Source organism: Mustela erminea, chromosome 2, assembly GCF_009829155.1.
Source record: "Mustela erminea isolate mMusErm1 chromosome 2, mMusErm1.Pri, whole genome shotgun sequence".
NCBI lineage: Eukaryota > Metazoa > Chordata > Mammalia > Carnivora > Mustelidae > Mustela > Mustela erminea.
In genome coordinates, this window is record NC_045615.1 from 26296762 (window position 1) to 26324573 (window position 27812).

Sequence of the window (27812 nt, forward strand, 5' to 3'; positions counted from 1 at the left end):
ATTTATTTATTTGTCAGAGAGAGAGAGAGATCACAAGTAGGCAGAGAGGCAGGCAGAGAGAGAGGGGGGAAGCAGGCTCCCCACTGAGCAGAGAGCCCCCTGTGGGGCTTGATCCCAGGACCCTGAGATCATGACCTGAGCCGAAGGCAGAGGCTTAACCCACTGAGCCACCCAGGTGCCCCCCGCAGGGTCATCCTTAGCCTGAATACCCGACAGGCTTGGTCACACTTCTTGTTTACATTACCGACTCTGGGCTTCAGTTCACCACGCCCTCCACACTCAGCTGGGAGCTTCCTTCAGCGGGAACACCCTGGCCATCTCCAGGGCTTCTTGGCGCCCCTCCCTGAACCACTGCGGGGATCTGCGAGGGCGTCTCCGTGCCCGTGGAAGCCACCTTCTGACAGATGCCTGCTGCGGGGACCCACTGGCCTCGCTCTGAGTGCCGCGTGGTCCCCAGAGCCACCTGGACCAAGGCCAACCCCCAAGTCTAGGTATAAGGTAGAGGGTGGAGGATAGGGATGGGGCTAAGGGGGAACCAGGGCCAAGTGAGAGAGGTTTAGGAATGTGGCAGAAATATGTTAATAAGTGCACCAGTGTCATGTTCTGTGCCCATTTTTCGCACAGGAAGGGACTGAACATTGAAGGAGCATGTGTGTCCCTGTGTTCCAGGCACTGGGCAGGGCAGAATGCAGTCAGGCGAGATAATGGGATCAAGTGTGTAGTCCAGTGTGCCCGGCACGTAGAAGGTCACTCCGTCGCAGCTCTGATGATCTGGGGTGTCTTTGCCACTGAATCCTCTCGGCCACATTGTCAGGCAGTCCTCAGGGTACAGATGGGAAACTGAGGCTCACGCAGGTTCGCTGGAACTCCGCTCCTGTGGCCCATACTCAACAGGCCTGAGGGGAAAGTGGATTTGCACGTGGTTCATCTGACCCCAGCCCGGTTCCTTCTGCGGCACTCCGCTGCATCCCTTTGAGGAAGGAAGGGCAAAGGTTCTCACAACCCCACCCCGCACCACCGAGGGCCTCCCTCCAGCCCTTTCATCGCCCCTGCTCCAGAGCGAGCACCAGGCGAGTGTCGCTTGAGTGATACTGTCATCTTATCAGCATGTTGAAAAATAGGAGCGGAAACAGCCCTTTTCAGCCGTGCATTCTCAGCTGACAAGCCAGAAGAAGGTTAATTTGTTTTCAGGATTTCTCTGCCCTTCCCCACTGATCTTTTATCGGGCATTTTTTTTTTTTTTTTTCATTTTGCCCTACATGTTTGCACGGTTAAAACTTGGAGAGGAAGAAGGCAGGCCCAGAAATAAAAGCCCTGGGATGGGGTTCTTTGCCCTGAAAAGTATTCCTGTGGGCAGAGAGGGAACAAGGGAGAGGCTGGTGCAGGAGCGGGGTGGATGGTCAGAAGGGAGCCCAGATGCAGCCTGGGAGTCCTTCCCTCCCTTGGGGGTGGGGCCCCACCCCTGTGTCCCTTTCAGCGACAGAGGGCTGGCTGGAAGGGGGTAGAAATCTCCCGTTCTCTCAGGCAGCAGGTTGGTTGCCTCCTCTGACATTTTTATCCCCTCCTCCCAACCTTCTCTACGAACTCTGCCTCTTGTTGGGGAGAAGGACAGGGAGGAAACCCCAGGGTCTTCTCTTGGGTGACCCTGTTGGTGGGAAATCTCGCTATTTCGAGACCGTGCGAGTGGAATTAGATGGGACGAAGGTGGTCTGCCCTTGGGAATGTGTGCGTCTTAAGGAGCATGCTTTCTGCTGTTAGGACAGACAGCGGGCACAGCCAGGTCATAACGAGAGTCACTTGGCTCAGCCAACAAAATTATGCCTAACAATGTGTGATAAATGCTTTTTGATGATGACGAGAATGTACAATAATTATAGGGTTTGTTCACCTCTCTTTTTTACCTCCCTACCACTGTGAAGGTACAGTAATCCCTCTTAATGAACGAGTCTCATTTTGAAATGGAATTAACGACTGTGTACATGGCATTTAAATTAAATACTATCTTTCCATCACCATGCTCTTGAAATCCATAAACATTTTCAGCTCTTTATGTAAGTGAAGGAGATTAATCATTGTTCAGTTACAGCTTGAGCACATGTTTAATAGGAATACCTACCAGGTTTATTTAGTGTGACCTATTCTATATGCTTTAGACAGAAAATTGCGCTCTTTTCAGAAGCTTTGCACATGCTGAGTTGATGGTCTTAGAAAAGGGACAACCTCGCTCTGCCCCTTTCCATATATAGTGAATTGCTAAACTGTAGTTCAGAAAGGATCAGGACCTCCTACGGTTTTCTCCATTCAGCAGCTAGGTACTGACTTGAGTTTAGCTCAACCAGAAATTCCATCTGCCCCTAAGTCAAATAAGCCTAAAAATGGAAAATTCAGTTTGGGGCCCTAACGGTAGAAGAAGTAATGCCGTTCTACCAATGGCTGTTTTCTGCCCATTTTTAAAAAAATGTAGTCTTAAGTATCAGACTTAAGTCTAGGGTGTCCATTGGCCCCGTGACATTTTGTATTTTCAGATTGTTGAGGTAGACACTTCAGTTTGTGGATCTTTGCAAATACTCCCTGGTCTGTGTTTTGGAGCTGTCATTTCCTATTTCTCAAGACACTGAAAAGGCATGTTATTTTTATGGGCACCCGCCATGATCCCAGGGATGGAAGAGAGTGAGCTTTAAAAGACTAATGAAAGATGGTGAGTGCACATTGGCAACAGTTAGCTGCAGAGGTGGGCTGTCTACTTTACTCGTAGTCCCAAGGTTCGATTTACCGTAAAGTATTCTTGTTGCAACACGCTCTACGACAGTGGAAGTAGTAGAAAAGTTCCCACCACTGGGCTGGTCCAGTTCTCTACGTGATGGAGGTGCTGATTTGCTCTGATGCAGTTTGAGAACTTTCTCTTTGCTTCCATTCCCCACTGCTAGCTGTTCGGCTGTATTCCTGGGTCAGAACTCTTGTTTCTCTTTGCTGCAGTTAAAAGGATAACTTTGAGTTGAGTTGAATTTTTTACAAGAGTAATCCATGTTCATACAGACATTTTAGGACACAAAAATGAGCAGCAGAAGAAAATAATAAACCTATCACCTTGTGTCGGTAGGGGGAGTACATTCTAGTCTTTCCCCCACACCTGTGGTGTGTGTATGGAGAGTGGGGGTCACAGTGGATGCCTCTTGTAAAATTTCTAGAAATGGGATCTGAATGTACCTTGTTTTATTACCTGGTCATTTTCAAAGGGGAGGTCTTGACATTGACCCCTCAGCTGCTTAAGCCCTGTTCCTTTTTCTCTTCCCACTGGACAGCCTGTGTGTTCTTGCAGCCGCTTGGTGTGAGGCTGTTCTGTGTGGAGGGGGGATTTGGCCACAGAAAGGTCTGTTAGCCCTCCCCCAGTCCGAGTATTTTATATCCAAAATATCCAAAATATTGAGATTTTTTTTCTTTAGGGACCTAGAGGACCGTGTCACAATGACGACCCAGTGTCCTCCTCCTCCTCCCAGTGATCTCCTTTCCAGGTTATAACTTACAGAACATTTCCATCCTTAGAACTGACCCTTCCCTTGAGGACTCCTATGTCTCTGATTCTCCAGACAGACTGAGGTTATTTATACCCACACACATGACACAGCTCTTCTTCTCATTTGTCTGGTTTCTATCCTTTCAAAAAACAGAGTCATTGTGATGATTTCCTTTTCTGTCTTTTCTTGGGTCTACATTTTTATTAATTTGAATTTAGTCCTGAAATCTTACTTTCTTACAGGGATTCTAAGATGAAATTTAAAATAATGTTACATTTTAATCACAAGTTATTTTCTTTTTCTCTATTCTCTGTTTGTCTTTTAGATAAAGAAATTGAAAACATTTAGTGGAGATGTGTCCAAGCTGTCCCTGGCGGACTCCTTTCTGCACTACTTGATTCAGGTGCCAAAGTAAGGATTGTCCATCACTGCTCCTCACAGAGAAAGGGTTTAAAATCAGTGACATCAAATGCAACAGTTTTACTTTTTTTTTTTTCCAAGACTTTATTTATTTATTGGATAGAGGGAGATACAGCAAGAGAGCAAACACAAGCAGGGGGAGGGGGAGAGGGGTAGGCAGGCTTCCCGCCGAGCAGGGAGTCCGATGCGGGGCTCGATCGCAGGACCCTGGGATCGTGACCTGAGCTGAAGGCAGACACTTAACCCACTGAGCCATCTAGGTGCCCCTACAGTTTTACTTTTTATGTTTCAGCTATTCACTTCGGATTGAAGCCATGGTGCTAAAGAAAGAATTTTTACCTTCGTGTTCTTCTCTGTACACAGACATAACAATTCTAAGAACCGCGACTAAAGGTAAGTGACCACGTGAGGCTTCATGTAATTTGTTTTTATTAATTTTGGGGGGAGCACTTTATTTTAGTTTTTATTCTTTTTAGTAAGCTTTCTTCTCCTGATTTTTAAAATCAATTTATTTCTTTTTCTTTCTTTTTTTTTATGGTTTTTTTTTTTTAAAGATTTTATTTATTTATTTGACAGAGAGAGAGAGATCACAAGTACACAGAGAGGCAGGCAGAGAGAGAGGGGGAAGCAGGCCCCCCACTGAGCAGAGAGCCCGACGTGGGGCTTGATCCCAGGACCCTGAGATCATGACCTAAGCCGAAGGCAGAGGCTTTAACCCACTGAGCCACCCAGGCTCTCCTAAAATCAATTTATTTCTTATTAAAATAAATTTTTTAAAAGATTTTATTTATTTATTTGACAGAGAGAGATCACAAGCAGGCAGAGAGGCAGAGAGAGGAGGAAGCAGGGTCCCTGCTGAGCAGAGAGCCGGATGCAGGGCTTGAACCCAGGACCCTGAGACCATGACCTGAGCCGAAGGCAGCTGCTTAGCCCACTGAGCCACCCAGGCGCCCCTAAAATCAGTTTATTTTTTAATGCCAGTGTAGTTCACACACAGTGCTCTCTCAGTCTCAGGTGTACGATGCAGTGATTCAGCAGTTGCCCCCGGCACTCGGTGCTCATCACGAGAAGTGTACTCTCCATCCGCTTCACCTCTCTGCCCCATCTCCCATCCCCCACCCACCTCGCCCCTTGACCACCAGTTTGTTCTTTAGAGTCCAGTCTGGTTTTTTGGTCTGTCTTTTTTCTTTGTTTTTGTTTCTTAAATTCTACGTATGGGCAAAATCATAGAATTTGTCTTTCTCTGACTGACTTATTTTACTCAGCATTATACCGTCTGGATCCCCCCATATCGCTGCAGGTGGCAAGGTTTCATTCTTTTCTGATGGCTGAGTATGATTCCACTGTGTATATACACCACCTCTTCTTTATCCATCCATCCAGTGATGGACACTTGGGCTGCTTCCGTAATTTGGCCACTGTAAATAATGCCCCAATAAACATAGGGCTGCATGTATCCCTTTGAGTTAGTGTTTTCATATTTTGGAGGTAAATACCCAGCAGTGGAATTACTGGATCGTGTGGTCATTCTATTTTGAATTTTTTGAGAAACCTCCATACTGTTTTCCATGGTGGCCGCCGCGGTCTGGTAGCATGTTCTTTTTAAAAAAAAAACTGTTTAGTTGAAATGAAAAATGTGAAATCCTAATTCTGCTACACCCTAAAAAGGGAAATGAGATTATTACGTGGGATGACAGACAGTTAAGGCTTATTTCCATTTACTTTCCTCCCTAATTAATTAATTGATTAATTGACCAATCCATTAATTAGCATAGTAACCTCCCATAAAAGAAGATTTCTTTCATCCCCAGCTTCAGAGTAAACCTTGCTGGTTGTAGCTAGCTCTTGTTCCTCTCCCAGGTCAGCTTTCCATGTGCATGCTGTGTGTGTGTGTGTGTGTGTGTGTGTGTGTGTGCGCGCGCGGGCACGCACAAGCCCTGGGCACTTAGGCCGGCTGCATCCTCCCTCATCCTCTGGCCTCTGGTGTCCAGGCCTGCTTTTTCAGCAGCATTCCTCCTTTCCTCCTGACTCCTCCTGGGCATCTCCAGTGCGCCCTTCTGCAGGTTCCTGATGGTTCTGCTCTGTGTCTTTTCCCACCTGCTTCCCCTCAAGTCTCTAACTCCTGGTGGGCTTGTTTGTGTTTGAGAGGGGTGAGTGGGTCGTTTCCATTTCTTTGAACGACTTGCCGGCCCAGGTAGACTCCTTGGAATTGCTCTCTTGCCTCCCTCCAAAGCAATGGGGTTTTGCCCTCAGGCATGTATGGCGCTGAGCAAGCAGGCCTAGCCCAGTTGTGGGCACCCCTCATCTCCACGGCAGCGTCTCCGCTGCTCCCCATCTCTCACATCCTTCTGCGTTCCACGTCCAGTGCCAGCCCGATTTCCTCTGGGTTGTGTTCTGGATTTCTAGGCATTGTAGAGCTGTTGATTCCTACTTGATTTTCCTGTTCCGTTGCTCTGGCCCATAGTGAGATAAAGTTTTGCTCTTCAGCCCCATCGTATTTTCTTCCGTTTAGAGAGGAGTCTCAGAATTCAGGGCGAGTGTTCTTCTTTCCATAGGGCGGCCTATTAAAATTTCTTCCCACGCACACCAGGGCTATTGCAGCAGCTTTGGAAGGGCCGTTCCTCCTGTTCACATCGAGATGGAATAGTTCTTGTAGTGAGCCATGCAAATTTGTGGGCACGGCAGAAACATTTCTTATCTGGTTAACCTTCAGATACTGGCCTTCTTAGATAAACGTAATATAGGCAGTGATCCAAGTGTTATTTTTTGAAAGTAATACCACACTTAATGGAGAATATGAAGTTAACAAAATCATAGATAGCTTTTTATTATCTATATATACTGTAATTTTAATAATCATCAAACTTTGCTTTTAGCTTTTGACATACATTAATAATTTTTAATAATGTTAATTTGCATAGATGTGTGTACAAAAGCTGCTATGTTTAAAGAACTAATCTAAAGATATATTACAGTGAAAGCTCCTTTATAGACCTTAAGCCAATCCAAATGAAATTTGTAGATTTGAATAAAGTGGACTGAGTCTCTGGTTGCCTGGCCCCTAAGGGTAGATGACTTTGCAAGTCATTTACATGTCATCCCAGCCTGTTTATTTTTTTATCTCCTCATAGCTCGTGGACTAAGCAAAATGTTGCTCTCTGTTAGTTTCCATCTTCTATAAATATAATCTTGAAGGCTAGTGGATAGAAAGGAAAAAAAAAAAAGAATTGCTAAGAAAGAGGTTGTTCCTATAACACAGTGCTCTGCTTTTCATAAGGCCTTTGCATTTTCCACGCCTTGAAGATGTTCCTTACTGAAGTGTTTTGTGATACAGTGAAGCATCATATCCATCAATTCCCAGTTAAAGACTAGGACATGGATTGCCAGTAGCAAATGACGCATTAGATACACCACAGAATGTGCGGCTTGATTTGTTTTTTCCGGTCTTAATACGTGGTTTAGGGTCAGAGCTTGCTTCAGGCCCTCTTGAACTTGGCTGTGGTGGCTCTCTTTGTGCACTGAAGCTCAAGGTCCTGTGGTGTGTTCTTTTTTGACAGAGCTGATGCTGTGTGAGGAGCTACATTCAATATTACACTTGGTGCTCCAGGCAGGGAACATCATGAATGCAGTAAGTAAAATTTAAAAAAAAAATAAGATGTTGTGATTCTAAGTTTATTTGCCCGTCTGAAGATATACGTATATATTTTTTCTTCTGATTTGTCTTCTTTAGGGAGGGTATGCTGGCAATGCAGTAGGATTTAAACTGTCTTCTTTGCTCAAATTGGCAGACACAAAAGCAAACAAACCTGGGATGAATCTTCTGCACTTTGTTGCACAGGTATGGGGAAGTGGGAATTCAGAGAGAGAGAGAGAGAATGAGTGTGAGTCCTCGCTGAGGAGTTTTTTCCCAGGTATTAGGTGGCATCCCACAGAGACAGGAGAGGACCAGGTGGGCTCCATGAAGGTTCTATTTGCAGAAGCACCCTGCAACTTCCTGAGCTGAGCTGCCCAATGCCTGGGGGTGTAGGCTAGGAGGGAAGTAGAGAGGTTGGGGGGAGGCAGCGTCAGGGTTGGTGAGGCCCGATTAGGAAGGATCCACATCCTAAATACTGAGGAATCTGGATTCATGCGTTAGCAGTGGGGAGCCAGTGGAAGTTGGAGCCCAGCATCATGGCCTGGCCAGGTTGGCTTTGTTTTTCAGAAAATAAGGCACTGTGGGGGATAGGCTAGAGTGGAGAGAGAACTGGAAATGGGGCCCCTCTTGGCAGAAGGTGGCTCTCTGATGGTTTGGAGAGAGAGAGCTGAGTCTTGGAGTCTCGGCCACAGGGACGGAGGGCAGAGGCCTGGGTGCTGAGACATTCCCAGCGTTGGGCTGACTAGATTTGTGGCTGGTTATGTGTAGAGAGTGAGGGAGCCCAGAACAGTGAAAAGGATCGCTTCCGTTTGTTCCCCTTTGTGAACTCTGAGGCGGGCTACCTTGTGACAAGCATGCGCTTGGTGTCCTCACCCTGGCCGTCACCTCCGATTCTGGCTGGGGCTCTGGGATACCAAAACAACCAGTTACAAAGTGAAAAAGTCTGTCTGTTGTTACATTATCTCAAATTACGAATTGTACCACTTTTGTTTTTCCTTCATTGGATCGCCTTTGTTGTTTTGATAGCCATCACGTAGATGTAGCTGTAAGCTAGGGAGGAAGCTGGGCCGGCTTCCAGTGTGAGCTTCAGGACAGGACAGAACTGGGATTTTGATTTGTCTTTTGTTAGCTGTCCTTCCTCAGACAAGTTCCTTAAACGTTAAGACCCTCAATTTCTTCCTCTAATCATGGGGCTAGTGATCTTTCCAAACAGGTAACCAAGAGGGCTGAAGGGGATAATTCCATAAACTGTTTACTTTAGTGTTCGGCCCATAGTACATGCTCCATAAATAACACACATAATTATTACTGCATTCTTCAGAAAACAAAGGACATGTTGAACTCAGGACTCATTTAATACGTTGATTTTCAGGACCCTGAAAGCAGACAATGTGTTCCGTATCCCGTGGGTCTTATAGCGAGTCTTCCGTCGGTCCCTTTATTTTATTTATTTATTTTTTAAAGCTTTTATTTATTTATTTGACAGACAGAGAGCACAAGTAGACAGAGTAGCAGGCACAGGAAGAGGGAGAAGCAGGCTCTCTGCTGAGGAGGGAGTCGAATGTGGGGCTCGATCCCAGGACCATGGGATCATGACCTGAGCCAAAGGCAGACGCTTAACAACTGAGCCACCCAGGTGGCTCTCTGTCAGTCCCTTTAGATCCGTGGAGCCAGGTGCTCTGGGTCACTTGGTCCCTACCCATGGGGGGATGTTTCCAGAGCTGGTAATTGCTCCCTTGGTATCCACCTTCCTTGTGTCCCCTGAACAGGTGAAGAATCCAAAGGCCTCTGTGGCTTGTGCACCATCGGCTTAAACCCAGTTTGCAAACTGGTTTAACCGCTGTAGGCATCTTGTCACTTAAAGGCACCCTCGCAGGTATGGGTGGTATTTAAGGAGGATGTATTGGATTCTCACAGCAACAATGGGCCCTGCTAAGCCACCACCCACCTCCATTGAGTTTGTGTGCCCATGAGTTGTATTTCACGTCAGGATCGGTTGCTCTGGGAAGTTAAATATATCTGGAGAGTAGGGAAGTTCTGGTAAATCTTACTAACTGAGGAATACAAGAGTTCACGTTTCACTGAGTTGCTTTGAATAATATATCAAGCATAAAAACAAGAACTTTAAAGTCCCTTTCAGTCTTGGGATAATCATTTCCTTCCAGTTTTACACATACAGTAGAGAAAATTCTGTTTTCATTCTAGGAAGCCCAAAAGAAAGATGCCATTCTTCTAAACTTTTCTGAAAAATTGCACCATGTTCAGGAGGCTGCTAGGTAAGCGAAGAAGACTTAAAGTGAATTCTGAGAATTCACAGTTTTGTTTCAAATGACCTTTTAGATTGATTGATTGATTGATTTGAAAAAGAGGGCAAAAGCATGAGCAGAGGGGGTGGGGGTGAGGGAGAGGCAGGCTCCCTGCTGAGCAGTGAGCCTGACATAGGACTTCATCCCAGGATCCTAAGATCAGGACCTGAGCCAAAGGCCGACATATAGTCGACTGAGCCTCTCAGGTGCCCCTAAACTACTTTTTAAGAAACTGGTGACTATTTTATAACTTTAAAGAGTTTTGTCTTGTTGAAATTTCAGACCTCCCTTTTATTTGCTCACAGAGGTGTGTGTGCACTTTTGGAATTTGGGGGTTTTGAAAAATTAATCTGTATTTTTAATTAAAAAAAACCACTGTAGTCGTTTCCAATGAATATCATCAGTGTAAAAACAATATGGATTAAGAACTTCAAATCCCTCCACACCCAAAGACAGAGCTCAAACAGCACAGCCTCTTACCTTGGGAGTTGGTATACATCAGTCAAACTTGAGGGCCAGTTCCTTGTAGAATCTAACATGGTACGTTTATTTTCTATTGCAATTGGAACCATCCCAAGGGTTGGGAAAGGATTTCGTTTTAAATTAGTCACACAGCCTCACAGAGAAAGTATCTACCAGACATAAGGCTGTGTTTACATCACTTTAATTTGCTGCTGATCCCAGTATAGGTGTGCATTTTAATGGGGCTCTAATCTGTGTACACGAGCGCTTTTGAGTTCCGTGTTTTTTTAATTTATACTACATATCCCTGTATCCAGTGGTATATGTTCAATAACCAGCTTTCCTGGAAAGAAGTCCTTGTTTGTAGCATTTGCTGATTTCCATGGTGTGCATACTGCTACCGTGGCAGATTCAAGCCACTGGTGTGGCTTCATTGAGTGAGGAGTTGGGAGGGGTGCCCACGCCCACAGTGGCCTCTCACAAGCTGGCTCCAATGAACCACTTCCAGTTCTGTGCTTGCTATCTGAGTGATTATATCTGATTATAAGAGCTATGAACCCGATGCAGAAATACACCAATCATAGCTCTTCAAGCCAAGCCCTGTCATTGGCCAGTGTCTCAGTGTTATTGACTGTGAACATCTTACCACAGATGACATGTCTTTCCCAAAGTGAGCTTATTAGGCCAAAGTTGTGAACAGTTCATAGTTTCCATTTACAGAATTTCATATTCTCTCTTCTCCCCCAAAGAATGAACATCTTATAAGATATAAACTGTTCTGGTTTTGAATTTCTAGAAGAAATTAGTGTGGTAGTATTTTTTTCTCTGTCTAGTATAGAAATATACTAATACAGAAATAAACCATTACATTTTTGAGCTGACATTTCTGGTCAGAGTTAGCTGGTGAAGAGTTAGTTAGGGAAGTTTAGCTAGACACTGTCTAGTGTGAAAATAGAGTTTGTGAAATATAATGTGAAAATAAAGTTCTTTGGCTTCCCTGCACCACCTGCTCACTCTTCCCCTTCTTGTAGATTATCTCTGGATAACACGGAAGCAGAACTGCACTCACTCTTCATCAGGACGAGATCTCTGAGGGAAAACATTCAGCGGGATGGTGAACTCTGTCAGCAGATGAAAGATTTCCTGCAGGTTTGTGGGCGATCAGAGTCCATCGCTCTCATTTTGACTTAGAGCTGCGCCTGCCAGGGCTGGTTCAGTCTGCAGAGCTTTGGGGAAGCAGAAGGTTCCCATTCATAATTTTTTTCCCTGGGTCAGTAGAAGGACCTCTGTATTTCAGTGCCCATTCTTTGCGCGGTTGGCTTTCTAGAAGGGGCTGTCGAATGTGGTGTGAACCAGGGCCTGGGCTCCATTGATCACCGCGTGATCGACAGCAGCACACCGCGCTGCAGGGAACTGATAGCAGCCTAGGGAGCTAACACTTGGCAGCTGATGCCTGGCAACTCAGGTTTGGCTTCTCAGCCACGGTGTAGGAGTTTTTGCCTCCTAATCAAATCTCTGGACGGCAGAACGAAGTTCCACGGAAACCGTAGACACCTGAGAACTCGGGCTTGTTTGTTCCCTCACATGTTTTTGTTCAAGAAACAAGCTACGTTTTGGCATGTTTTCTATCGAGAGCGGGAGCACACAGGAGAGCTGTGCCTATCAACACCCCAAATACATCAGCCCCACAGGGTGTGTCGGGAGCCGCTCTGAATAACATCAACAAAAAAACCAGCAGAGTGGACATGTTTGTGACAGCTCATTGTGACTCACTAATCACATAGTCTGACATACTTCTTTTATCTTCCTTATTTAAAAAAAACAAAAAAAACAAAAAAAAACAAAAAACCAGTGGCAGCTTTTCATGCTTTCAGTCTTCAGGGGAAGTGACGGGCTACCTTAAATATCAGCGCTTCGAGCCTTGCGAGGGGGCGGCGTGTGTGGTGGGGCTGCCTTTGGTGGCAGGAACAGTGTGCTCCGAAGGCTGTCCCACCTGAGCTTTCACTCCTTGACTTGTAATTCAGCCACCGCAACCAAATATTACACGTTCAGCTCCCATCGGCAAACATTTCGTTGGGCTCTGGTGGGAGCTTATTTTCATTCCTAAACATGGGTTCTGTATTCTCTTTCCACTATCACCAAACGGATACTCTCTTTTACATGCACAGATTTTTCCCAGAGTGAAACAACACAGCAGACACCACCACAGAAACACCTAGCCATAGGTAAGAAAGCACTCGGCAGTGAGCACACATGAGGGAAAGCAAGAAACGGAGGGAGAAGGCCCATCCCACAGTGAGGGAGCATTCTGGATGTCTCCTTCCCTGGCTCTTAAATTAAACATTCATATTTTATGCAACATAGCAGTGCAGAAAGGCATCTGATGGGAAACAGCTCTGTCCCAGCTGCAACCCCGGAGTGCTCTTTCAAGGCAACCTTGTTTTAACTCTAAATGCTTCTTTCTAGGAGTCATTTTTATCTGTGTAAATGAAATGTTCCCAAGCGGCTATTTATTTTTCTTTTTTATATTCAGTTCCTTTTTAAATAGGGGAGGGAGTGTAATTCTGTAAGGTAGGGTAGGCTCGGGCCATGAAGGGCTCTGAAAATGGGACTATGCTCTTAGCTATGGGGAAAGATTGAAGTCATTTGTGGAGAAAAAAAAGATAAGAACGCAGCTTTGTAAATCTGACCCTCTGGGCAAGAAAGAAGGAATAAATTGGTTTGGAACTTGGGTCTGGTGCAGGCAAGTGAGATGTGAAAAGTCGAATTTGCTAGCACAGCTGCTTGTCTCCTGTCAATTACACTTGGCTAATGTAGCTTTGGACTTTGTCATTTGGGGTCCTGACTGGGCAGAAAACTAACTTTGGCAAAAAAAAAAAAAAAAAAAAGAAAAAACAAACCAAAAAAACCCCTCTGCGCTTGGTGATTTTCCACATCCACATTCAGAATGTCTCACTTTCCGGAGTCCTCAGGGTGACTGCAGTGCCTGTAAGTTTTTCCTTCCTCTCTCCATCCCCACAGGATCTAGAGATGAGACACGGGAGGTGGAGCTAAGCGCCCATGTAGGTTCTTGTCAAGAGTCCTATTTTTCTGCCGTTGAGTTATCTTTGGCTGGAATCCACCTTTCCCCCTGTGGAAGAATGACAGGCAAAGATTTATCCTTTCATGAATGCCCTTCTCTCCACAAAGAATAACAGAGCGTGAACACACACCGCCTTGGGCTACTGACTCAGATGGTTACTTTCTCTGGTATTCGGTCTCCTAAATGGTTTTGGTTTCTTACTACCTCTTGGATGTGTTTGGTGCAAGAAACGGACTTGCAAGGGGGAAAGTGTTCTGGAGTGGGAGGGAGACGATGGGTCTCAGAGTCGCTGGTCCCTCTCCAAGCATGTCCCAGCAGCAGTTCCACTCCTTGAGGGTGGGCAGCCCATACCTTCACATTTCTGAGGCTTAGCCCTCCACTCGGAGGAAGTTTCTCAAATATTAGCCTTTTTTAAAAACATGATATTTGTGATTTATTATGTACTTCACACATTCCTTCTTCATATAAGCCTTGTTCCCCAGCGGAACAGAAAGTAACATGAGACTCGAGTGTGATCCTAAATATTCAGGCTCCACGGGCCTGTGGCTCCTCGAAGCGGCTGCTGCCTCATTTCAGCTCAACAGTGAATGTCACACGCTGCTGTCGGGGAAGGGTCCTTGTGCGTCTCATAGCTCCCCAGCCTGAAGGGGTTGGGAGCCCACCAGAGGAAAGCACTCTTCTTTCATTTCTGCTTCCTTGGGGTGGTGGTACCTGAATCAATATATTTTTTTTTTTTAAGATTTTATTTATTTGAGAGAGAGGAGTGAGAGGGAAAGAGCATGAGCAGGGGGAGGAGCAGAGGGAGAGGGAGAAGCAGGCTCCCTGCTGAGTAGGGAGCCTGATGCGGGGCTTGATCCCAGGACCCTGAGTTCATGACCTGAGCCGAAGGCAGATGCTTAACCTTAGACTGAGCCACCCGGGTGCCCCGATGCCCTAATCTGTGGAGGCACTGGAGGCTTTGTTCTCAAAGGATTAGGAGAAAGTGAACACGAGAAGTGGATGGACTTATAGGATGTAATAGTAATTAACCATCGGGACTCCTCAGAATCTACTGGGGGTTGTAACAAAATATTAGTGGTAGTGGGGCACCTGGGTGTCTCAGGTGGTTGAGCTCAGGTCATGGTCCCAGGGTCCTGGGATGGAGCCCCACGTAGGGCTCCCTACTCGACGGGAAGCCTGCTTCTCCCTCTCCCACTCCCCCTGCTTGTGTTCCCTCTCTTGCTGTGTCTCTCTCTGTCAGATAAATAAAATCTTTAAAAAAAAAATATTAGTGGTAGTTACACCTTAGGCATACTGAATTGCGTGAGTTCTGTACAAGCAGAGACTGTGGACAGTGCTTCTGAGCTGGCTCGGATAAGCTCGGATAAGCACCCTGGTTAAGTAGCCTTGGCTGGGGCATGTGTCTGGGCGCAGGAGCTTCCCTCCTGTGGGGGTGATCCTGACCCTGACACAGGTCATTTGAGGTGAGGTTTAAACTCCTTCTCAATAGCTTGTCCATACAAGAGCCTTCTGACATCCCGAAGGCCAGTCTCTAAGACTCACTTTTCAGAGAAGGAAGAACAGATGCAGAATGAGTTTTCCTCCATTAAACCAGCTCTTTACACCTATGTCATTTTTCAGTGACCATTTCTTCAGCGGCCTTCTGTAGAGGAAAGCTCCTTTTAGTTTTTTGGGTGGCCTCCAGGTCTCACAGAAGTTCACCTTGCTTCCCCAGGGCTTTGTTTGGGTTGAAATAATTTCCTTTTGGCTCGGAGGGCGTTAGACTTGCGGTCAACTTTCCCCTTTCCCGAGACCTGAAGCTGAACCCGGGAGCGCAGACGGCGCGCGCCACGCCACCTCGGCTGCCTGTTTCCTTCAGCGTGTGCTTGTGTTTTCCCGCAGTTTGCTGTGGAAAAGCTGACAGAACTGGAGCGCTGGCAGCAGGAGCTCCAGGACGAGGCCCACACCCTTATTGATTTTTTCTGCGAAGACAAAGAAACCATGAAACTGGACGAGTGCCTTCAGATATTTAGAGACTTTTGTGTCAAATTCAACAAAGCGGTTCAGGTATGGCTGATGGCATCTCCCGTGTTTTCTGAGTGGTGTGGAGTTTCAGTTTTCCTCTTCCAGACCCAGCCCTCTGCCCTTGGCAGAAAGACGGTTCGGCACTTCCACGGTTTCAGGGAAGGCTGGTGCGGGCCGCACCGCCGGGCTCTCGGTTGGGATTCGTCTGGCCTCCTCGGCGGCTGTACTGCTCGCACCAACACTGGCTTTGATGCCCCGAAAGCATTGTGTTAGTCACGTTTATTTATGATGGCAGCCCTCATACTAACAAATCTCTTTGAAGGCCCTGAACGTCTTCCTCATCACCCCCACCGCTCCCAGGAAAGAATTTCCTCTTTCACGGAGACCTGTGTTGCAGTGGGAGGATGGGAAGGCCCTCTCTGACCTCTTTCAAGCACCACGGCCATTGCCAGGCGGCTGGCACCACGGGGACCATGCTGTGTCCTCAGCCAGAGCTGGCTTCTAAGTTCTCCAGTAATTAGGAGTCTCCTGCTGACAGGGACACAGCGGCATTTCTTGCCCTTTGACCTCCAGTTCCAGGAGTCTCTGAGTTCAGTGTAGGAGCCAGAGAACTCTGGGTTGCTTGGCTTTGCAAGTACAACTTTTCATCTGTCAGTTAAAAACAAAACAAGATCCCTTCACTTCAGGTGGTGAGGAGGAGCTAAATACTTGTGCCTTATTCCTTTCTCTGTATTTAAAAGCAGGCTTGCCCGCAGCTGAGTTTGAGTTCTCAAGCCCTCTTTTCTCTCTGCAGTTAAGTGAAGGAAGCTAAGCCTGCAGCCACGTTTCCTCTCCCTTGTCCAAGCAGTGAGCTCAGCAGTGGGAGGTGGTTGTGGGAGGCAGAGGCCAAATTGGCTCTTTCTGAGGCTCTCGCTCCCTGTCAGAATTCGGCAGGCCCCAGAGGCCACCTGCGTGATTCTTTGGGTCCAGCTGTCCTGAGCTCCAGAAGCTGGCCCCACTCCCATCCCCACTCCGGGCAGCCTTGGAGGAGAGGGCCTGGGGGACCTGGGACACTGGAAAGGCCAAGCCAGAGGAGAAGGAGGGGCCGTGCATCCCCAGCCAGAGCCTCACAGAAACTTGGAAGGGAAATCCACCATTTGAGGAAACTAATTTTCGAGTAAAAAGTGCTATCAGTAACAGATTGGGGTTGTGGGATCCACACATTTAGGTGACACAAATATATTAATAAGTTTTCTAAAGATGTTTTATTTGAGAGAGAGATCACACACGTGCACGAGTGGTGGAGGGGCAGAGGCAGAGGGAGAAGCCAACTCCCGCTGAGCGGAGCAAGGAGCCCGATGTGGGGCTCGATCCCAGGACCCTGGGACCAGGACCTGAGCCAAAGGCAGACGCCTAACCAACTGAGCCACCCAGGTGCCCTACAAATGTAGTCAGAGTGCACAGCCAGGTGGTAAAGTGTGCTTTAGTATGTGCATTTGTTCTGGTTTGGCTTTGTCGGGGGAGGGCTGGGTACTTGGAGCGGGGCAAAGGGTGGTGGAAGGATTTGTAAAGCAAATCCTCCTGTCTGATTGTGGGAGCGGGGTGGGGCATGAGGGACAGAGCCATCCTGGCATCTCTGGGGTTTCCTTACCAGGGAGCGTTCAGAGAGCAGAGATTTGACTGGTGTCTCTTCATATCTTGGGTATATACTTACACATCCAAGCCATTAAGTAGAATGTGCTGCACGTGTGTGTGCATGTGTAGCTGTATGCAACACAGAAGCAACAGGGAGGTATGGTCTCAGGCTCCTTTTTTTTTTTTTTTCTCTCTCTCTCTCTGCCCTTGACTAAATAGCCTTTTCCTGGAAGTCTTTGCTATCTTGCCCTATTTAGAAGCCAAGCTGGGTTCCCTCGGAGGTGAGGTGGCAGGCATGTGTGGAATCACAGCCCACACTTAAGGGACAGTGCCTTGACCAGAAAGCTGTAAGTTGGGTCCACGGATCCAATGAGAACCTTACGTTGGTCGGGTCCTCTCCAGGCAGCCTTGGGAGAGCTAGCCCTCTCCACACCCACCTTCTTGCAAACATGCGATTGTCTTGGGGAAATTTGGGACCCAGGCTGTCCTTCATACCTGTTTCTTGAGGTCTTAAGGCAGGCAGAGGCAACTGTGGAATTGCACACAGGTCCCACGGGTCTAATGCATTTTGGGGCTTCTCTCTACCCCTGCCTCAGGACAACCAGGACCGGGCAGTGCAGGAGCTGAGGAGGCTGCAGCGGCTGAAGGAGCTGGAGCAGAAGCGTTGCTCCTGGGCGGCTGGGGAGCTTGGGGCGTTCTGCCGGAGCAGCAGTGAGAACGACGTGGAACAGCTGACTAAGAAGGGCGCGGAAGACCTGTCCCCCTTCCTGCAGCCCAGGCCCATCAGCCCCTCCTACCGACCTCCCAACACACGCCGCTCCCGCCTTTCCCTAGGCACGTTTGCAGACCGGGAGCTGCTGACCTTCCTGGAGTGTTCCACCGACAGCCCCGAGGAGCCCAGCAAATTCAACAGCTTGCCCCGGAGCAGCACCCGGCAGGCCCGGCCCACGATGGCCTGGTTGGAGCCCAGAGACCGGAGAGTCCAGGACCCCAGCGGAGCACAGACACCACAGGCCTCAGAGGGCCAGCGGGGGGCCCCCGAGCCACCCTCATCTTGGCAGAGCCAGCAGCTCCTGGTCCCCAGGCCTGAGGACCCCAAACCCCCTATCCCCCGAGTTCGGCGCAGTGGGGTGGGCATCCTCCGAAAGAGGAATAGTGAGCCGGTGGGCCTCGGCCCGGCCCGGTCCCCTCCACTCTCCCCATTGGCTCTGGGGATTAAGGAGCACGAGCTGGTGACAGGGCTGGCTCAGTTCGACCTTCAGGGATCCAAGAGCCCAGAGGAGGTGCCCCGATTGACCCTGAATGACCTCAGTCCCGTGGAGCTGGCGTCTCTGGGGGATGGAAGCGTGCAGTCCCTTGGTGCCAGCCACGACGGCCTGATGCCTGTGGACACCGGTATCCCGGGTGGTCTCAGCCCAGCCTTGGAAGGGGACGGGACTGCCCCTGAGGATCCTAGCAGCAAGCCTGTAGTATCTGTGGGCAGCAGTGACCCTGACAGCAAAGACCCTGGGCCTCTGTTCTACATCTCCGATGCCACCGACTGCTCACTGACCCTGGACTGCTCGGAGCCGGGGGAGGTGCCCGGGGCGGATGGCTCCTTGTCCTCTGGAGCTGGGGAGACGGGCAGCCAGGTCTCCTCTCACCCCACTTCCAGCCCCCTCGGGGAGGCTTTGGCTCCAGTCTCTGGGAAGAGCCAGCCCTCCTGCAAGGACAGCCTTCCCAAGGACAGACCCGCCAAAGGGAAGGATGTGACAGCACCGAAGAGAAACTCCCTCAAAGAGGCGTCTCCGGGGACCTCGAAGCCTGCCAGTGTCCGTCGGAACCAGGGGTCCCAGGGGGCGGCGCCCAAGCCGGTGAGGACCTTGACCGCCTCTGAGAGTGAGAGCATGCGCAAAGTCGTGCCCATCTCCAGGTCGAGCCGCGGCTCGGTGGTCTGGAAGCGGCCCCCTCGGGAGACCCCCAGCAGCACAGACGCGCCGTGGTCCCGCCGGAGCTCCGTGCGGGGGACCTCAGACGTGTCGCCCAAGCGGTCCGCGGCGGGGGCGGAGGAACAGAGGCTGGCGAGGGTGAGCGGCGGCTCCGGCAGCGCTAGGTCGGGGAAGGACCCCCCCCTGCAGCAGAAGGGCTCTCTCAAGAAGCCCAGCGCCAAGCCCCTCAGGAACGTCCCCAGGCAGAAGCCCGACGAAAACAAGACCTGCCGCTCCAACTCCCAGGAAGATATCCCCGAAGAGGAGCCCAAGGCCCCGCCGGCCCCCAGTGTCCCCCGCACCCCGCCCCCTGTGCCGAGCTTTGCTCGAAACACAATTGCCTCCTCCTGTCGGTTCATGAGAGCGGATTCCTCTCCTGTGGCCAAAGCCCCCGGCATCACTCGGACGGTTTCCCAGCGTCAGCTGAGGCCCAAGGGTGGCCCTGAGGATGCTGCCCCCAAGGACAGCAGCACCCTGCGGCGGGCCAGTAGCGCCCGGACCCCTAAAAAGTGTCCAGAGTCTGCTGGGGCTCCCAGTGTCAACACAGAGGCCCCTGGGAAGGGCCGGGGGGCTGGGGAAAGGGCCTCCCTCAGACTGAGAAACTCCGATCCGACCACGCTAGGGAAAATGCTCGATCCCTTACGGAAGTGAAGTCTGATCGTGAGGACTGACTCCTGGGAAGGGACGGCACCGCATGTCCTTGTTCCACATAAAGTGATCCACGCGTGCCGCCGGCTAACGCTCATGTCACCAGAGGTGAGGTCCGGGAAGCCTGTGGACCGCCACCGGCTGCGCTGACGTCTACTGTAAAGTCCCAAGTCTGGGCGGCTGCCCGCTACTCTTCACGGCTGGCATCTCCCTCCCACACCCTGGAGGAACCCCCTCCCCTCCATGAAGATGTGTAAGCTGGCAGTCTTCCCTACAGAGTTTAAAAAAAAAAAAAAAACTGGCCAGTTTTTATATGTCAAGCTTATTTTTAAATATTATAAAAATGAAGTTTTAGTTCCTTTTGCAGAACGAAAGGCCTCCTAGGAAAAAGAGACAAAAACCCTGAACAAGAAGACATTTTTATTGTGTTTCCTGGTCTCAGGGTGCCTTCCACCTGCCCACACCCTGTCCATTGCTGGCAGCCGGACTTCTCTGCAAGCCCTGGGTGTTCTGTGATTGGCACCGTCTCCCTGAAGGCACTCTGCCTTGCTCACCTCTCCGTGTGTGACTCTGGGTGAGGGTTTGCGTGCGAGCAGGAGGGGAAGTGAGACTGGTGGATAGAAATCGGATGCTGTCCTGTGTTCAGGGCGGGCACCAGGGCAGTGCCTTTCCTGCAGACGAACAGCAGCCCCTGGCAGAAGCGGGATCTCCCCGAACTTAGAAGGGCCATATCTTAATGGAGAGGCATCAGGGGCACTTCAGCTGAGCACACCTTTCCCTTCTGTGTTTTCCCATTTGTGTCTCTGTTCTGAAACTGAGTGAAGGCTGCTAGGACTTGGGTTCGCTCTAGTTACAGGGAAGAATAAACCCTTCTGTGTCCCAGTCTTGTCCCTCCCTCCTCTCTCTGCCCGCAGCCAACCCTTCCTTCCCTTGCTAACCCGACGTGGAGCCTGGACAGGCTGTGTATCTATGTCACTGATGATACTTTCTAACGCTGACATGTCTCCTTCCGTAAAGTGGTTTTTAAATCTCGAGAAAAACCAAATCGCAGACCAAAACAAAACAGTCCCCCCCTTTCCGATTTTATAGAATCAGGAAAATCTTGAAAAAAAAAAAAAAGGCTTTATTCAAAAGAAGAAAATATGTACTGTTTCTACTCACTGCTCATTTCACAGATTCCTTTTGAGACTAATTAGGGAATGAGGGGATTCTTGAAACTTTCTTGTTATTTAAAGTTGCTTCCTGCCTTTTTTCACTTTTGGTCACTTATTGAAACTTCAGTGAAACGTTATTTTAGACCCAACAGTGGTAGATGGATTTTAGGGAATACACGTGCTTGATGTTACAATCTTCCTGCTGTACAATGTTGCCTTCCATCCAAATAAATGGAAACTCTGAGCTTCCATACATCTGCTATATTGAAATGGCAAACTTCATGGCTAAAAAGTAAGGCATTTGGCCACAAAACTTCTTATAAAAATGGCCTTAGGTAGCTATTTCCTGGGCCCCACAAAGATGGTTATGGGAATCCTGCACTGTTTTTTACCATCTCAAAAAGCCCAAGAAATCATGTATTTAACCATGCAGATAACAATGTCCAAAACATAAGGCCCGTGGGTGGGTGGAAATGGATGAAAGAGATCAAAAGTTGGTGGGTAGTGGGGCACCTGGGTGGCTCAGTTGGTTAAGCAACAGACTCGTGATTTTGGCTCAGGTCGAGAACTCAGGGTTGTGGGACGAGCCCTGCATTGTCCTCCATGCTCAGTGCAGTCCACTTGCGATTCTCTCGTCCTCTCTCTCTGCCCCTCTCTTCATTCCTAAAGTAAATCAGTCTTAAGCAACAAAAACAGAAGTTTGTGGATAGTAATGGGGTCAGGACCCCCACATAGGACCCTGTCCGTGCCCTGTTGCTGATGCTATGTGACTTTGGTCAATCACTCCTCCTCCCTCAGCCTCTGTTTCCCAGTCTTCGGAAGTGGGCGCATGGCCTCAGTAGTAGTTTCTGAGGGTCCCTCCAGCTCCAAGATTTGAGTCATTTTAAACAACCAAGGACCCATTTGCCCCAGGACCAGCTTTTCGGAACCGACCTCCAGCACCTGCATAGCAGAGGCCTCCTGTCAAAGGCCTGCTCAAAAGAAAGCACCTTCAGAACTTGCTGTTGCTTTGGAATCTAATAAGCTGAGTTTCTTGAGAAGCGGTGTTTTACTTAGCCCTGTGGACCCTATGTGTATGCATCTGTATGAGCAGGTGATCATTCTATTACCTTTTATTGGTAGTAAGCTTTGAAAAATAATTTAAGTATATAATGGAGAAATGTAAATAAATTTCTATATAAATTTGTTTAAGATGAACTGAATGTATTTAAAGGTCCATTTATATGTTCTTTTATGTAACATGTAGTTTAATAAAGTTCCTGTTTATGGGAGTTTCTGTTTTATCCTCAGCTTACTCTGTTGATGTACGCACGCGTGTGTGTGTGTGTGTGTGTGTGTGAGAGAGAGAGAGAGAGAGAGAGAGATCGGTCCTGGTGGAAGAATACATAATTTCCTGCACACAGAAAGGCCCAGACGCAGGAGGGACAGCAGGTTTGAGATACAGTGGTCTTGTCCTCAGAAGGCACAAGAGCCAAACTGGCCTGTTGGTGTGTGTCTTCTTGGTAGCCCGGGACCCATGTTTAACTGAAGGTCTAGAGAGCGGGCCTGGCGCCAGGCCTGTGGGAAGGCAAGCATGCATCCGACAGGCAAGCCATCGATGGAATGTTCACCTCGTATATGCTCGCATTATTCCATGTTTGGGGCCAAGCTTTGTGTAATCTCTGCGGGACCAGCAAGTCTGGATCTGCTCCTATGTGTCCTCATGCATGTTGGCTCGGGACAGTATTGGGAAATCACAGCTCGTTTCTTCGGCTGCCTCAGGAATGCGCAGAGAGGGAGGGAGGAGTGATTTTATTTGAAATGCAGTGCTGGTGCTTCCAGGAGAAGAAAGGGGAATTGTTTGGAAAATGCTCCTCACACCTCGGGGCTTCCTATCAAGAATCAGTCCTGGCTACCCTTGCACTTCATCTGAAGCAGTTTAGACAATCCTAGGGTCAGGCACCAACAAGAGAATGAATGAGGGGCACCTGGGTTGCACAGTTGGTTGAACACCCAACTCTTGCTTTCCGCTCAAGTCATGATTTCAGGTTTGTGAGCCCAAGCCCTGCAGGGGGGCTCTGTGCTCAGCATGGAACCTGCCTGAAATTCTCCCTCTCCCTCGACCCCTCGCCCTGCTTGTGCGCTCTCGCTCGCTCGCTCGCTCTCTCAAAAAAATAAATAAATATTAAAAAAAAAAAAAAGTAGAGTAGATGATGTCCTTGTGAGTGGCTGTCTGCCCTGCAGGCACTGAGAGCCTGGTTTTGCCTGTTACAAGCTGATTGGGCCACTGGACCCCTTCCTACACCTTCAACCTGTTATATCGGGTTACTGACATCAACCAAAAAGAAGACTATTTTCACAGTGGGTCTCAAGTCGTTTTCTTTTTATCCTTTTATTTTATGGCTTTCACAAGGAACCTGTGTTCCAGCTCCCCTGAAGAGACATGTTGAGTTTAAAGGGGCCACAGTTGTTCCCAATGGTTCATTCAAAATACTGCTTCTTTATGCATTATGGTGGGAGGCCTCAGAATAGTTGGGTGGAACTATTAATTCAGCTCTCCAAGGTGTACAAATTCACGAACTTCTGCCTCTAGGGGTTTAATATCCTACCTCCTTCCATCTGGCAATGATGATATTTTGCAATTTCTTAGAATTTTCTATTGATGCTTAAACTTTTAGTCTCAATTCATATACTTTTTATTTTAATTTTTTTTTAAAGTACGCTCTATGTCCAGTGTGGGGCTTAAACTCATGAACTCAAGATCAAGAGCTGCGTGCTCTACCAGACTGAATAGCTAGGCACGCCTCAATTCTCATACCTTTGATTCACGTTCCAATCCTGCCCCCACAGTGAAAAAAAAAAAAAAAGATTTTTGTTTTGTTTTTTTTTTTGGTATGTGTCCTCAAATGCATATAAGCATGAAACATACAAACCAAATTAGAATAAGGGACATTGCATCTGGTTATTCACTAAGTACTTTTATTTTTTAAGATTTTATTTATTTGAGGGAGAGAGAGCGAGCGAGCAGGGGGAGAAGCATGGGGGAAAGACTCTCAAGCAGACTCTGCTAGCTGAGCGTGGAGCCCAATGCCGGGCTTGATTTCACAACCCTGAGATCATGACCTGAGCCAAAACCAAGAGTCGAATACTCTACCCACTGAGCCACTCAGGGACTCCACTCACTAAATACTTCTTAAAATTATTTGGGCTGTGAACACACACAAAAATGGAGGCCAGTGGGTTGGCAGGGGTCCCTCTACTCAGCGTCTATGGAGGAAACTCGCATAGTAGCTTGGACTGAATTTATGGCATGCTTGAAAATAACCCAGAACGTGCTTTTTTCCCTGGGGGCATTTGCAAATATCTTCCAGTAAAGTGCCTTATGGCTCACTGGATCACCTCAGGAAGACAAAAGTAACATTTCTATAGTGGAAGAAAATGGCTTTTCTGTCTTCCAGGACACAGCTCTGCAATGAAGTTTTGGCTTCCTGGTTGGTAGGTAGGACAGGTGGACACCACTGCAGGTGAGGTCACAGCCACGGGCAGCACTCACAGGCCAGTTCTTCATGGGCCCTCGACCCAGGGCCCACCAGGAGCAAGGTAAAACCTCACTGTCAGCCTGTGGCACAAAGGTGCGTGGGTCTTTAATGAGGATCTGCTTGAGGTCCCTAGTGATGCACTGATGCCAGGCCTTTAAAATCAGGCCTGGAGTTTGCCCCCAACCTCCCTGGAAACACACAAGGGCTGAGTCATAAGCCGGTCATATTCCCTGAGCCTGCTTGCCAAGTAGATGACGAGGAGTTGAGAATGCACTTTCCCAGAGCCACTATATCACACACTGTAGGTAGGTTTCTAGGCCAACTCACACAAAAAAACCCTATTTAACTCATCCATGGGTGGGCCATGGTATTGACATTTCCATACAAGAGACCTCACTCGCAGTGGAGTTCCTCCGGGAAAATGAAATGCCAGGGTGCCGGGAACATCCCTCCCCAGCTTTGTGACAGCAAGCAGAGGTTAAGGCTCAGCAACCTGAGGGCACCAGTAATGTTCACTCTCCACTGCTGCAGAAGAAAAGTCCTCTCCATTCTGGAGGTCAGACACAGAGGCGTCCATCTTCCAGGTGACTCTGGTAAATGTGAGCCATTTCTGTATCAGAGACTACCTTCTGTTTGTTCTTCCTAATAGAGGGCATGTGAGTCCAATGGAAAAGTGTTCGCCTTCTGCTTTCAATTTTCCAGGAGGGAGGCTGGATTCACCCATATGCCCTTGCCTTCTGATAACCAATGGGAGGCTGGCAGGGGTCACGGGGCCGGTTGCTTGTGTGGCTAAGGACAACGGGGAGCTGGGCAAGTGGGTCATTCAAGGAGGGCAGGATGTTTGCTGCAGGTGGTGACCTCCCTGATGGTGTCTGAGAGGCCAGTGGTACACCACCTCCCATAGTGTGGAGGGCAACAGAATCACGGGCTGGTGGGTGATTCCTGTTCCCACTCTAAACCTATACCAGCTCAGAATCTTTCTGGTGGGGTGCCCAGATTTGCATTTCAACTCCGCAGGGATCCATTTTTCAGCCTGCTGTTGAGAACTAGTGGGCTGGAGAGAAGCTGGGGACTGGGGTCCTGATGAGGGGGCTGATGAGTTTTCTCTGGGCCAGGCTCTCTTAGCCCCTCTCAGGCAATACAGGTGATTTCTCCTGAGCAACTGATGCAAAAAATTTATTCTGAGCTCAGTGCCCAGTTAGGAGGAGAGCCTTTATAAGACCCTGAGGAGTTGGTCTGATTCGGATCTTAAGATAGAAAAGTACCTTCAATTATACCCTAGGCCATTCCTTTGAGTCTGGAGCTCCCTGTGATGCAATATCAGGGCTTCTGGAACAATGGCTCCACAAGAATGTAGGAAGTGACACTCAAGTCTTGCCAAGGGCTGCCTTTTAGGAAGATTATAATTCAGTGTCTGTGAAGCAATTTGGGAACGCACAAGGAACAACGCGACAGCCATATGAGTGCCCACAGTGAGATTTTGTCAGCAAACACACTCTTCGGAATCCTGTTCTTCCTGGGTTCTGGAGCTTTCCGCAGCCTTCGTGAGCATCACTGCAACTCGGGTCCTGGGAGCTTTGCCCAGTGGCTGCCGTTGCTCTTTGCTGTGTGCCGGGGTGGGGCAGGCCGGCATCTGGGCTGACCTCACTGGTCAGGAAGGGGGTGGGGCAGCTCTCCAGGGTGCTGACTCAGTGCCGCATGGCAGGCTAGCGCACACGTGCCGTGTTCAGAAGGCCAGCAGAAGGAGGGGCGTGGGAAAACCGCCCCCCTCACCCTGTTTCACAATGTGGAAACTCTTCCTGGAAGGAGGACTGGGCCCCGGTTCCTTCCAAAGCAGTGAGTACAGAAGAAGTTACCTCTTGCCACTTCTTGCTATAAATGGCTCCCCGTCAGCCTGGAACATTTGCTGGGGGAATCTGGACATTTTTGCCACTCTCAGGGAGAGCCACGTTGCCCCTTGGGGCACATGCAGTATATTCAGATTAAAATGATGGTTCAGCCCTGGAAGTTGCCCCAGCAGAAAGAACAGTACCTCCGTTCAGCTCTGGCTGAGCAGAGAGACGTCAGCCTCACTGGTCAGCTGTATTTTTTCTTTCCCAGGGCATCAGTACTTCCCACCTGCTGATTCATCCCTAGGGAGGAGAGAGAAGAGGTGGGCTGCCTGCAGGGCAAGCTTCTTGCCAGACAGCAGAATGGCCTCCCCGCCCCCACAGGGCCTCCTACTCCCAGGGTCAGGTTTGACTCCAGTGCAATAGAAAGAAGTCACTAGATAAGCACCTGGCTAAGTTGTCTGATGCTCTCAGCCCTTTCTCAAGCCCCTGTTTCCCCCAACCAGATCATAACAGACTGAAGTCTGGCTACTACTTTTCTCCCCAGAAGCACAGCTTTGCCGAGTTACTCGCCACACACCCACGGTCCCTGGGACCCAGGAGGAGGCGAAACTTGTCATTCGCATGTTTCGGTGGAGAAATTCACTCTGAGAGAAATGAAAGAGGAGTGTGTGAGTCAGTGGTCTCACGTGGCTACCTAAAGCCCCATCTTCCGTCACATTCATGGAACGACAGCACCCAGCATGAGTTCTGGCTGCTCAGTCCACATCTGGACCCTGTCCATAACCCTGGGACACCTTTCAGGAGGAACGTTGATGAGCTGGAGTCCGACAGAGGAGAATGACTGGGACAGTCAAGTGTTGGGTCCCATGCTGAGGATGAGCCACCAAGACTGTTTAAACTGAAAGAGGATAGTAAGAATCTGGTACTGGGGTTGATCTTATTCTGCGTTGTTCCAGAACAAAATGGAGGTAACCCTTCAGGTACAGGAGGAGCTCATGCCAAAGACACATGTCCACCTCCCTGGGCTGGAACCAAAGCCACGTGTCCACCTCCCTGGGCTGGAGGCCCTCCCGGTTCCTTCCACCTGGAAGACTTTTCAAATCTATGAAGTGGCTGACCCAGACTCAGTTGCTGAGTGGATCCAGGGGCCCCTAAGAGGGGTACCACTGCCCAGTGCCCCTCCGTCACTGGCGGGTCTCTGCACCTGCCCGCGCTTGGATTGGACAGGCGATGGTGCGGTCCTCAGGAATTCCCAGCTGAAGGTCCCACTGAGGGTGCAGGGAGCTTCTGGGCGAAGAGGGTCCTTAGAGGCTGGAAGAGGGACAAAAACAAAGATAAAAACAGTGTTGAGTGCTGTAGGCACCAGGTCTGTGTTTGACATAGAGAGGAATGGGAAGCTCATGGCCACTCTTCAGAGGCCTGTTGGAAGGCAGCTCTCCCCAAGGGGGCCAAAACCCCACCCCAGGGCTGCCTGCATCTGCCCAGACCCACTTGGCCACACCCCTGGGCACGGAGGGCCGGCAGAAGCAGCCCTCAGGCATTTCAAACCTGAGCCCCTCGTCTTGGATTTTGAAGGGCCCTGGATCGTTTCTGAGAATGCTGGGGATACAGACATGGTGGCGGGGTGTCTCCTTGCATTGGCAGCTAGCCCACAGC

The 27812-nt window shown here is 49.1% G+C and overlaps 1 protein-coding gene across 1 annotated transcript in view; it reads left to right on the plus strand.

Annotated features, from left to right (window-relative positions):
• The window catches only part of FHDC1 (FH2 domain containing 1), a 38423-nt gene extending 17072 nt beyond the window's left edge, over positions 1–21351 (plus strand). Inside the window, 8 exon segments of the mRNA XM_032332540.1 lie at positions 3841–3926; positions 4228–4328; positions 7493–7563; positions 7666–7773; positions 9775–9845; positions 11369–11486; positions 15301–15465; positions 17634–21351. Coding sequence (XP_032188431.1) covers positions 3841–3926; positions 4228–4328; positions 7493–7563; positions 7666–7773; positions 9775–9845; positions 11369–11486; positions 15301–15465; positions 17634–19655 — 2742 coding nt within the window. The 3' untranslated portion in view covers positions 19656–21351.
• The last annotated feature ends 6461 nt before the right edge of the window (positions 21352–27812 follow it).